The sequence below is a fragment of the Culex quinquefasciatus genome, chromosome 1 (assembly GCF_015732765.1).
Source record: "Culex quinquefasciatus strain JHB chromosome 1, VPISU_Cqui_1.0_pri_paternal, whole genome shotgun sequence".
Classification (NCBI taxonomy): domain Eukaryota; kingdom Metazoa; phylum Arthropoda; class Insecta; order Diptera; family Culicidae; genus Culex; species Culex quinquefasciatus.
The window spans coordinates 19,726,207-19,739,560 of NC_051861.1; the positions used below are offsets into that span (position 1 = coordinate 19,726,207).

Genomic DNA, 13,354 nt, shown 5'->3' on the forward strand with positions numbered 1-13,354 from the left:
TTTTCTTTTCAGACTCGGATCCGGACGTTGTTGAGTCTGGTGAAATTTGGAAGCTCTCTGGAACTTTTCAACGATCGCAAAAAAAAAACCGAGGAGAATGCCAAAACAAAAATATAAATTATTACCTGCCCACGTTTCCTGAAAGGTGCCACATCATAGAAACTTCTCCGAATCCCTTTTCGCTTTGTTTTCCAAAAAAAAAATATTTTAGCAAGGTCCATTAACAACAATATTTCTTTGAAAGGATTGGAATTGATAACATTACAGTCATCCCACATATTCGGAACACCCACAAATTCGGAACACTTTTATGATAATTTGTTAATAGCATGCCAAAAGTAGCTTTTCTGTCGACCTTACTATTTTTAGAACCTTCATTTGGACATTATCTTGCTATTTCACTAGTAAAAGTAGTACTTTTTGAACAAAAAACTTCATTCCAAGTCTATTTTGTCCAGAGCAGCAAAACACTGCCTCCAAATGGCCTGTTTCATAATTGTGGGATGTTATTGTGCCTCCTACTATTGTGGAACACCTGAATTTAACTGATATTTTCACAAAAAAAGTTATCAAACCATGCATAAAACGTCACTAAGCTTGAGTTTCATTGGTTTCAGTGTGTGAAGTCATTATTTAATAATAAATATGTACTCCTGGAGAGATCCAAAGTTTGTTTACATTCGTAAGAAAAAAGTGTTCCGAATTTGTGGATTTCAAGGGTCAAAGTAATTCTTCAAAAACTTCATATAAAAGTTAAAACTTGCAGATGTTCGATACAGCATTCGAAAGATCCCAAGAAAAGCTTTTAAATGAAGGTAAAAGCGAAACATTAAGTTTAATTATCGATTTGCTATGATTTTTTGAACAAAAAAATCGTTCAGAATATGTGGGATGACTGTACTAATTATTTACATAGTTTTGATTTTCAATGAAAATTTGTCAACTATTAACATAGGAATTGACAGCTCTGTCATCGTCAAAATTATGTCAGCTTGAACCAGCATTTAAATGCCATCAATCTCGGTTAATTTAATTTACATTTTCAATTATGCTGATATTAAAACTCCCCAAACAATCAACTGGGGAAGGGGGGTCCCCCAAACGGAGTTGGTTTTCGGTCCATTACCAGGATGTCCCCATCACAGTGCACTCCATCACGCCCCGTTTACGAACCCGGTTCCACGCATCAGTTTTCATCCCCGCACGACATCCGTCAACAATGTGGCGCGCGCACTATGGCTGCGCGTTTGACAGCTGTCACTGTCAAACTTGCGACCGCTCGTTCCCGGCCTCAAAACGGCCAGAATTAACGAGATAAACTGAGTGCGCCTTTCCATTTCCGATTCAATCAGCTGGCCGACGGCTGGCTTATCCCGATCCCGGAATCGCTATTTGCAATTACCTCCCCGCCTCCCCGAATCCAGCCGTCCTATTGACGCACCCCTCGCCGGTTTCGAACAATATATTGAATTTATCTCGTCCATCTTTTCGCGTCCTTTCGCATGGGTGGGCCTTCAATGTACGCGTGAGCGCGCACGTGCGTGTGAGTGCGACGTCCTTTTGCAGATATTTCGGAATCCGGGGGTATCGACGGTAATTATAAAGTTTACTTTTACCCTCCCGTTGAGCCCGCCTCCTGTTCCAGGGGGAAAGGACCCCCCGCGGAAAGATTCCTTCTATCAGTCTGCAGCCGACGGTTTTCAGATTTTCGAGGCTGCTTTCATTCGCGAACACAAAAATATTTCGCTTCGGTGCGCTCCCCCAAATTGTGGCACGTGGGCAAAAAGAGTGAGTGGGATACGTGGGGTTGAGTGAATTTAAATTTTATAAGAGTTTTTTATTATGCACCATACAGCCACAAAATATCTTCTCGAAAAATGCCACCGGGACCTTCTGGGATCGAACCCAGGCCGCCTGGGTGAGAGGCAACCACGCTTACCCCTAGACCACGGGTCTCGTTACAATAACTATCTACAGGTTTAAAAAAAATCATGGTTACATCATATCAGGCATGATGAACAGATTTTTTTTGAAAAAAAAAACTGGACCTAACCATTTTAAGTGAAATTACTATTTTTATGTAAATGAACTTTTTTCACATAAATTAAGGTGAATAAAAGGTAAAGTATAAAATTACACTATTCTACTGTATGTTGAACCCGCAGAAGCCCTCGAGTTCCGCTGAAAATCGATCAAGCGACTATTTGACTATTTGGCTCGGCAAACATTTGGCTGCTTATGACGAGGATGGTGATGGAATGAATGTGGGATAAAAGAGTCTGAAGCTGCCAGAAGGCAGACAGCCAGCTGCCGAAGGCCGTGTTTGTCCCCGTCGCGGTGCAAATATTGATAGACGTCGTGCCCGCCCGAGGGGAAGCACATCCCAGTGAAGGCCCCTAATGCGAAATGAGATAGTTGCCAATTATGGCAACTGGTACGGGCTTCAACATGATTTGAAGAAATTGGAACATGAAACTACCTTGTTTCACCAAAAGTAACTGAAATCCGTCGAGAGTTTTTGCCTTCCTCGCATTACTGAGGAAAGGCTTTAAAATCACTCGAAAATGAACTTTTTAATAAGACTTCCTAGAACGTCATTTATACACGGAGAAAAAAGAGTTCCCAAAATTGTGAACAAGCGTTCATGAAATTGGGAACCACGAACAAAGTGTTCAAATTCCATGGTACGTTTTTGAAAATCGTACCATGTCATTTGAATACTTTGTTCGTGGTTCCCATTTTCATGAACGCTTGTTTACAATTTTTGGGAACTCTTTTTTCTCCGTGTTCATATCGACTCAGAATCACCAGCTGAGCAAATGTCTGTGAGTTTGGCTGTTTGTAAACATGTGTACCGAATCAATGTCACTGGAATATCTCGTCACTGGCTTAGTCGATTATGACCATATTGGCCTCAATCGATTCGTCTTGGGGTCCCATAAGTCCCAATTAAAATTTATAAGATTAAGTAAAGCACATTAAAAGTTATGCTTAAAAAACTGCTTCATATAAATTTCACAATGTGCAAAAAGGGTGTTTTTTTCATCGAAACCTGCTATATTATATATTTTTAGAAAGGTTCTGAAATTACCTTTCTTGTGCATTAAGAATTTTCGAGATCTGACTTACCTATTTAAAATTACAAGCAGTTTAAAAAATGCTCTAAATTAACATAACCTAAATCTATTTCTCCACGGTGGTGTATGTACAATCTTGACAAAAAGTCTGTAGGCAATCTGTTCTTTTTACTCATCAATTATTTTTTTTAGAACCTCTTAAGTGCGTACCCGAGCAGACGGAAATAACTTGGGAAGGTCAATTTTTGATATTGTGAGAAGATCGAAGTATGTTATTGGGATGATCGGATTAGTTGTTAAAATAACAAAAATCAATAACAAAGATTTGTTCGAAGAATAACTAAAACTGTTATTATGTTGTTATTGCAATAACAAACCAATAACACAGAAGGAATCAAGAAGGAATAACAAGATTTGTTATTTTGTGCGGAAGGGTGGAGCAGCATTATAACAAAAAATGTTTTTGAACTGATATGTCTCCATAACAAAAAAAAAGGTATTGTTTTGGTTTATTTGCAGTTTGTTCCGACTTCCTCGCTCTGTGAAAATAATAACAGTTTTTGTTATTCACATTTCAAAAATTCTCAATAAATAAATCAATTCCCTAAGAGCATATAACAAACAACTTTCAAAAGTTAATTTTATCAGATTAATTTAAGCTTAAGGATCCCATTTCATGGTCAAATAAATGACCACGATTAAATTGGTCAAAATTATTCCATAGTTCTAGCCAATTTTAGTAAAGTCCCTTAGGGGGTATATCAAATAATTAAAACAAACATCTTTCAAAATTTCAACTTTTTACGATAATTTTAGCTTAATGACCCCATTTCATGGCCAAAATAATGACCCTGACGAAATTGGTCAAAATTATCCCATAATTCTAGACAATATTTGCAAAGTCCGTTAGGGGGTATATCCAATAATAAAAAAAAACATCTTTCAAAATTTTAACTTTTCAGAACAATTTGAGCTTAAGGACCCCATTTCATGGCTGAAATAATGACCTCGACGAAAATGGTCAAAATTATCCCATAGTTCTAGCCAATATTTGCAAAGTCTCTTAGAGGGTATATCAAATAATTGAAAAAAAAACAAATTTCAAAATTTCTACTTTTTAGAATAATTTTAGCTTAAGACCCTATTTCATGGCAAAAATAATGACCCCGACGAAATTGGACAAAATTATTCCAAAGCACTAAATATATTAAACAAAAGAAAAAAATAATAACAAATTGTGTTATGGACAATTAAAAACTTTTCCATTTGTGCGATTTATGATAATTTTATTTCTAAGTCAAAATACCAAACGAATAACAAATCTTGTTATAAGGAGAGTTTTTGAAATGTTTAACATTTCCTCTTATTAGCGTGTTATTAAACATTTTCGATATAATATCACTTCAATACCAAATCTTGTTATTTTATCAGTAACTGTTATTATTTTTTCTTCTTGAAGTTGAAGTTCAGGATAAAATAATACCATTTTTTGTTATTTTAACAGGATTTGTTATTGAAATATTATTAATTTTGTTATTACCGTCTGCCCTGATCAATATTTGAAAATCTGTAACTTTTGACGGAATTTTTGATCAATTTTGTGTTTTCGACTTGTAGGTATTAGCGTGGACTGTTGTAACCGTTGGTTTAGAAAAGAATAAGTACACCGAAAATTCACACATACATTTTTACAAAAACCCAATTTCTCAAAACGATTGCAAGATTCCTAAACAAGGTGTCCGAAGGCTTGATTGTTGAGGCAATTGCAAACCACTTTTTACACCTCAGCTTCCATCCACCCCGGGATTCGAACTGACGACCTTTGGATTGTGAGTCCAACTGCTTGCAAGGGTTTCCATCAAGACAGGACCCAGGGATTTCAGGTCAGAACGCATTTGACACAAGTACGAGCTCGACTACCGTTTACGGTTTAATTATAACTCGGCACTCCAGTAACTAAATTCAATCAAACTTCAGGGCAATGCACAGGATGGTCAATAGCGTGGTTCACGGATAAATGTGTAACCTGTGGTATTTGCATCCCAAGATTAGTGCGATCGTTTGTTCCGCGGCAAGTTACGGAGGGAGCACTTGAGAAGGCTTGCGGGCAGAACGACCTACTAGCGTAGCTGTCCAGCCCCTACGGACGCTACCAACGCTGCACCGCTAGTTGCGCTAGTCACCGCTAGGAGCGCACGAGATCATCGCAAACGCCCGCCTTGGGTAGCGGCGATGACCAAGACGATGGGACGATGGGACGAAGGAGTCCAGAAGGGGGAGGTTGAGGATCGCTGGGAAAACCCCGCCATTGCAACGGTCACTTTGCCTGGTATCTTGAAGAGGACGGTCGATATCCGTGAAAATCACCGTCACGAAGTAGTGAAATTATAGAAGTGAAGTGGAAGATCCGGTAGACGCCATCCCGGAGGAAAGCCGTCCGACGATCTGGAGATCCGGACGCAAGCAGGAGGAGCCTGCGTTGATTTGTGGACATCCAGGTAAATGTCGTTGCTTCCCCGATCTATCGCCGTCCAACCTCCCTCCGCCATCGCTAATTTCCGTCCCCATTGTGCCCACAGAACCCCTCGGTGTTCGTACGCTTCGCGTACAGGCCGGCACAGACGCATTCGTCCGCCGTAAGCCACCCGACACCCGCGGTATTCCCCGCGCGGTACATCATACCGCCGAGCACGATCGCTCACGCACGAGGATCGCCCGCGACACCGTTCCGGTGTGGGAACCGCCCTCGCGACGCCGCCATTTTGGTCTTCTGACCAACCGTCGCGAGATAAGACGCCAGCCTCGCCAGCCGTTATACCAACCAACGCCGGAAACCAGGCAGACCGGTGGATTCGTCCGCCGTAGTCCCAGAGTCCGTCAACATACTCGGGAGCGTCGAGGCAGGTGGCGCAGATGAGGGTCGAGTACGAGAGCAGCAGCTGACCGCCCATAGTGATCGCACAACGAGAGAGATAGACGTGTCCCGCCCCGGTTGACCGAGTCCCGGAGGTCGGTGGAGGCGTGTAGCCGTTGTTCGAGGAACGCGAGCTGAGAGTGAGCGGAAGCAGCAGTTCCGGAAAGGGCCCGAAGAAGAAGGAAGAAGGACGTGTGAGGTAGGATTAGATAGTAAGGAAGTGGGGGATCGAAGAACGAAGAACGCGCAGCTTGAGTCTGCTGAATAAAACACGAGTTTCCGGAATCAAGTGGGTTTGTTTTGTCCGTTGGTCCAATCGAGTGTTGCCCTTTCCGATTCCGGATTAACATGCCGACCCTGAGGCAAAGAGGGGGGTCTCACTAATGCTGGAGTTGCCCACCATTAGTTACAAATGAAAAAGACAAAAGTGTTCAATTTCGTTTGCATCAACCGGAATTTTGAAGTACTATGACCCAAAAAGCTAGCCTGAAATTTTAACTTATTTGGTTAAGGTTTAGTTGCTCCAGTTTTGATTTGAAGTTAGAATGGAATTTTAATAAATTTATTTGATTTATTTTTCACTTTTTAACTGTTCTTCTAGAAAGTTTTCCTCAACCCGATAAAACTTTATCATGTAAGAGTTTTCTTATAGGTTTTGATTCGGGGAACAACTTTGTAGAACATCGCAAAGCGCTAGGAAATGATCTCGAAAAGATACAGGTTAATTTTATGAGCATATTTTGAAATTTTGCCGAAAAAAGTAAACTCTAAAAAACATCCTGTATCTTTCCTGATCAATTCTTAGCACTTTGCGATGTTCTACAAAGTTGTTCCCCGGATCAAAACCTATAAGAAAGCTATGAATAGGAAAATTTGATAGGGTTTTGGGAAATTTTCTATAAGAACATGTAAAAAGTTACAATTCTCCATATTAAATTGAATCAAGTACCATACTAACATCAGATCAAAACTGGAGCAACTAAACCTTAACCAAATGAGCTCAAATTTTAAGGCTAGCTTCTGGGGTCATAGCACTTTGAAATTCCGGTTGATGCAAACGAAATAGAACACTTTTGTCTTTTTCATATATCCATGAACCACCCTAATGGTCAACCAAATAAAACTTGATTTTTGATAATAATATTGCGTGCTCTCGTTAAATTGAATTGCACTTTTTACAAACCATATAAGAAATAGTTTTTTGACGAAACTTTTATTGAATCTTTGATGGCAACCATTGCCAATTGCTATTATTTTAGATGGTTAAACCTTTTAAGGAATGTTTTAAAAATCATAAGATTGCCATTTTTCAATCAATGGTCTTCAGATCGCAAAATAGATGGGACGTTCAATCACTTTTCATGAACATTCGAAGTCAATTCTCCTCGTAACTCAGCTAATTTTCAATCCACTTTATGCTCAACACAGAAGGTCGTGGAAATACTTCCTACAATGCTTTCGTGTCACAGCTTTTGCGCAAAAAAAGCTCCATACCTACTTCCTTATGCACCAGAGCATTGCATTGTTTGTCAACTTTCAACACACACACACCGCCGCAGGCAATCCTTTCACTCAACAACAACAACAACTGCTTCTACATCGGAAAAAAGTTTTTTTTTTCCTCAAAAAAGAACAAGTAAAAATCCCATGTCATCGGAAGGACGCCTGTGGTAGTTGCCCGGCAGCAGCATACTTTTGAAGCTTTTTTCTCTCTTCCATTTGCTGACAGAATCGGCGAGTCCCAAAACGAGCCATTTCTCTGTCAACCGGGGCGCGAACCTTGAGCGCTTTTTTTTTTGTTCGCTCATGCCAAAGTTCTGCAACATTTTGATGATGATGCTCTCTCGCTGCAGCTCGCGATGTTCCGCCAAGTTCCAGGGAGCGCAACTTTTATGGCAAACAGGATGATGGTTGGATGACAGGCAGGCTGGCATCATGCAAAGTCCCCACGCGGGACAGAGTCTATGTTCAACGTGTGGTGACATGATGTGTTGGTGGGCTGTGGGAGTTTGATCTTGCTAGACCGGTAGGGTGTCTACTGAGTAGCTTGAGTTTGGTTTGTAAAGTACTCCTTAAAGTACAGTTATCCATACTTATATCATAAAATAATTTGAGTACTTGAGCCAGCGTTCCTAAACAGTGTGTGATGTTCTAGCCAGCAAAATAAAGGAAGTTGATGAATTCTACCGCAAATACCAATCGTTTGAAAGTTAATTCAGTCTCACCATTAAGAAGAGGAGACATTAGGTCTATTCCCGTACTGCAGAATTCTTCAATTGCGTGTTAAAATAATAGGTAAATTTAATTTGAAAATAATTAATTGTACCTGTAATGGTTTTGTGTTCTTATATAATTTAGTTTTGTGAAACTTTCAATGATGGAATCATAAAGGATGTATAACAAACAAACAGGCTGACGTTTTCTGCAAACAAATCAGACAAACTGTCATAAAGTGCGAGTTTGGCATAATCTAGTACCTCATTCGGTTATGTTATTGATAAACATAACTTTAGTTTCATTGTTCATATTTTTTTATTCATCATATTTTTTATTTTTCAAAATTGATATATTGTATTAAAAATCTAGACTTTCGGTACACTCCAATTCAAAAATTCCTGATTACAAAAAAACCACAAATTCTTCAATGGAAGCATCTTGAATCACAAAAAATACATGTTTGGAGTAATGTTATAAGTTGGAAACTTAAATTTAGTGGTTTTAGAGATTGGAAATTTTGACGAGGTCTTTTGACATCAGAGTACGAACCGTTTCATTTTTTTATATGGGTAATTCTCCGCCAACTCACACAGCAGTTTCCCCGACCCCTCTTCAATTTGCATGAAACTTTGTCCTGAAGGGTAACTTTTGTCCCTGATCACGAATCCGAGGTCCGTTTTTTTGATATCTCGTGACGGAGGGGCGGTACGACCCCTTCCATTTTTGAACATGCGAAAAAAGAGGTGTTTTTTCAATAATTTGCAGCCTCAAACGGTGATGAGATAGAAATTTGGTGTCAAAGGGACTTTTATGTAAAATTAGACGCCCGATTTGATGGCGTACTCAGAATTCCGAAAAAACGTAAAATCGCGATAACTCGTGATGTTTATAAGCAAACCCCTTATGTCTATATATCATCATTTTTGCAATTGTCTGCTCTACTCTTTGTAGAACATTGTTACACTCTTAAAATTACCCTGCAAAGTTAGAAAAAACACGAAATTTTAAAATGAAAAATTTTGTTCTAAATGAAAAAATGACCCTTTTGGGTCAATGTAGATTCGAAAAGTACATTTAATTTCCCATAAAATGACATGTTCTAAACATTTTTACAGTCAAGTAACGGAAAATGGGAGAATTTTTAAAACTTTTTCAGTGTTTTTTTCGATGAAAAATACGTTTTTTTGGAATTCTGAGTACGCCATCAAATCGGGCATCTAATTTTACATAAAAGTCCCTTTGACACAAAATTTCTATCTCATCACCGTTTCAGGCTGCAAATTATTGAAAAACACCTCTTTTTTCGCATGTTCAAAAATGGAAGGGGTCGTACCGCCCCTCCGTCACGAGATATCAAAAAACGGACCTCGGATTCGTGATCAGGGACAAAAGTTACCCCTTAGGACAAAGTTTCACGCAAATCGAAAAGGGGTCGGGGCAACTTTTCCCGATTTCGTGTGAGTTGGTAGAGAATTACCCATATTTTAGTTTTACAATTTTTGATTTACCATATTTTTCAATTTTACTTATTTTTGAAATTATAATTTCTTTGATTTAACAGTTGCTTTTGAATTTTTGATGTTCTGAACTCCTATTTTTTCTTTTTGATTTTTATTTCAAATTTTCAAATATTTCAATTTATATTAAGACCATTTACATTTTTCAAGTCCAGATTTTTTATTTCAAGTTTTTAGATTTTTTTCAACTTTGAACATTTTCAATTGCTTAATTTTTGATTAGTTAAAATAATTGCGTAGAGTTTGTCATTTCTAAAAAAAATATTATTTGTTTTTTTCTAAGTTTCTCAATGTAAAAGTATTACTTTACTTTAAATATTTTTATGTATGAATTTCTTAATTTTCGAATTTCTAAATGTTTGTGTTTCTTAGTTTTAAGGTTTTGATTCTTCATACCTGCAACTCTCATTTTTAACATTTTTACCTAATGTAAAAGTTTTGAACTGTTTCTTATGTCTAATTTCTACCTATGCATAATTAATTTCTAGTTAATAGTAAACGGTACTTGCTTGATTTTCAAATTAAAATGTTGAGTTGCATAGAGCCAGGGATGGAATAATCGCAAAAAAAAACATTTTCGCTTGCGAACTTTCTTCGCCCGCGAAAGAGAGAGGATGCAAATCACGCAAAAGAAAATCGCTCCCGAACTTTTGCAAAAAAATCAATCTGTTGATGATTTTTTGTAAATTTCCTTGTTAGCACCACTTAAATTATTTATATCGCTTTGTTTACACTCATTGCCCATCTACAAAAAGTGACAGTTCATTTTTCGACTTGTAACGTTACACATGCAAGTGTAGTAGTGAAAAAGATGTTCCGCCGAATAATCATGATGATGATATTTTTTGATTCCTTTTACCGATCTTTCGTGCGCGAGAGAGGAGAGCCATGCTCCTTTCGGATTTTTTCTCTTGATGAACGTCCAAAGATTTCTTTTGATGATGATTATTCCATCGCTGCATAGAGCAATATTGCTCCCGTTCTAGAGGTAAACTTCGGTCAATCACATTTTCTGTAATTTTTTTATTTGATATTTTGAAATAATTAAAAAACTTTAATACCCAATTTGAGTAATTTCACTCAACTAACCATTGCAGCTCTGCCAACTCTGAATGGAGTTATTACCACTTAAATGTTATTTTTTATATCTTTTTGAAAGAGGAGTAAGGAAGGCACCAACCTCATAGGTGGATTAAGTTTTTTTTCAATCGCGGATTTCTTGATTAGGCTTAAAGAATCACACAATGAAATTTGTAAACTAATCCTTTCTTTTTACTCTCTCTCTCGTTTCAGGTCAGTGTTAACATTTAAGTTGCGCTTACAGGTAAATATGAATTGGAGAATTTTATAGTTTTTGTTTCTCCAACTTCTTTGTCTCAGTTAGTATTCACCCTGCAACCAACCACTGCACCACTATGTTGGCGGTTGGGCAAAAGTTTCTTGCTGATCACTCGCTGAGTACACTTTCAACTTTCAGCCACCAAACGAACCCTTACCCCTGGCAAGTAGTGAGGGACTGCCGTCCTTGCGAAGAGGCAGCCGCACACGTTTATTACTGTTTCATGCGCGCGTATAACACTCTAATGCATATTAGATGGCTTGCACAGCAGTAGCGGTGCACATCATTGGCTTTGGCTAGCCCTGATGGCCATATTGTGGTGCTATCGGCGACTCTTCAAGGGTGGCGGCGTCGCGACGCGGCTGCATTTTGGCGATAAGTGACCAAATGGGCAACCCCGTTGATGGTCGACAGACCACCAATCAACACACCAGAAGGGCCGTTGATGACGTCGCGTGAACGATGTGGATATACGCCAATTAGGTCAATTACTTGGTCGAAGGGGTTCCTGAACGCGTTGGCGAGTGGTTGGAGTTGTCCTGCTGGTGGTAACAGTTCCATGTAACCGAGATGGACAGGATGGTCTCACACTTGACAGGTTTTGTTCACAGAGATGAATTGACAGCAAGGCACTACAACAGGAAACTGCAACGTTGAATGTCTTTGCACATGTACTTACCCTTTTCGTTATCCGGAACTGACTTACCTGGTATCGGAAAATAACTTAATTCTACTAGTTAAATTAGCAACTTGAAGTCCTTAATTGAACAGTTGATTTATAGCGCCTAAAGAGTATGCAACATCACATCCCATCTCAACAACTGAACAAAAGGTGTCACCCCAACCAAGTGACCCGGCAAATTCTCCAGCATCGGACAAATTCTCAAAACTCGACCACCTCCCCCCGCCAGTTTGGTTCCGTTTTGCGATAGTAGACAAATTTGCGCGGTACGCACGAAAAAATCCCTCCATAAATTATGGAAAGCCCCATATTTTCAGATTTGCCATCAAAAGCATTTTAGCTCCTCGTTTCACCGAGCACCAAAAAACGAAGCCTAAATCCAGGCGCGAGCTAAATTTTGACTCACCAACAAAAAAAAAAAGGTGGAATCCGGCAGGGAAAATCTGTCAAGCGGTATTTTTAAAAATCGTTATCTCAGCGGCGGCTTGAAGTGTCACCATCCGACCAGTGTTTGTGCTGCTGTCCGGAGTTGGCCCACGATGGATGGGGACAAATTTTCGTGCTAAAATGTTCCCCCGTATCGCGAATGGCTTGTCACTACCTTTCCGAAAAAAAGCTTGGTTTTAGAAACTTTTTTTTTTTGACGCAAGGGTGACCCCAGTTATTTTTTTTTTTTTTGAGTAAATGATAAAAATGTAGGAATTCTTTTGATCTGAATTCAATAATCAAATAGTCAAGCAGCCCATTAAGCTTCGAAACATAATTATGAATGTTTTATGTTTTTAGCGTTTCAACTTTAAAAATTTCACAGTAGTAGTGCGGTGCCTGTGTGGACGCGCAGTCCTGTTTTTTCGTGATATTTTCCGTCTCTTTTGTCGTCACCAGTGCATAATTGGCAAGTGGTCGTAAAAAAATATTCAGAGTGAAAAGTGATGTTTTGTGATTTTCAAAGCCCTTCCTATATCATCGTTGATCGGAAGGCACGGCGTCTCGTGGACTGTGTTAGAATTTTTCGAATAAGGTTTTATTTTTTGCGGTGAAAAAGCTATTTCGGGGGAATCGACGTAACACCTTATAATGTGGCCCTCTTAAACCTTGCGGTTTCGTCAACGGATTCACAGGCGTGTATCGTTCTTTTTGCGACAAGACTCCGCCTCCCGGGTCTCCTAAGTGTGAAGGTATGGGCACGGGGAGAGGGCACCGAATACCTATATTTACACTTAGAATTTTTTGCGTCCGCCCCGGGATTCGAACCGGCAACCTCTGGATTGTGAGTCCAGTGCGCGGTCCGATTGATCCACACAGGCAGACAAAAAGCTATTTCTATATAATGATCGAAAGACGCACTGACAATTTGGATCGTCGAGTTAATAGTGGAGCAAAATAACTGTGTGATTTTGTGTGTTAACCAGAAAGACTTTCCCATAGCATCGTTGCTCGGAAGGCTCGCCGACGGGTCTGTTATGAAAGTCCTCCCCATAGCGTCGTAGCTAGGGAGGCATCGAAAAGCCAATACCTTATCCTACTAACCAAAAAAATAATAATCACGTGATGCTTGAAGGAGATGCTGTGGATTCAACGGTCTCAAGCGGTATCAACAAGTATATA

General features: G+C 39.3%; 2 protein-coding genes across 2 annotated transcripts in view; both read left to right on the forward strand.

The window, feature by feature from the left end:
* Window positions 1-5,994, forward strand: part of LOC119766208 — a 78,240-nt gene extending 72,246 nt beyond the window's left edge. The window contains exons 2-3 of the mRNA XM_038250645.1: window positions 5,469-5,575; window positions 5,657-5,994. Of these exons, the coding sequence (XP_038106573.1) occupies window positions 5,469-5,575; window positions 5,657-5,994 (445 nt within the window). The remainder of the gene's footprint in view (window positions 1-5,468; window positions 5,576-5,656) is intronic.
* LOC6032196 (leucine-rich repeat-containing protein 24) overlaps window positions 1-13,354 on the forward strand; it is a 370,966-nt gene that overhangs the window by 101,067 nt on the left and 256,545 nt on the right.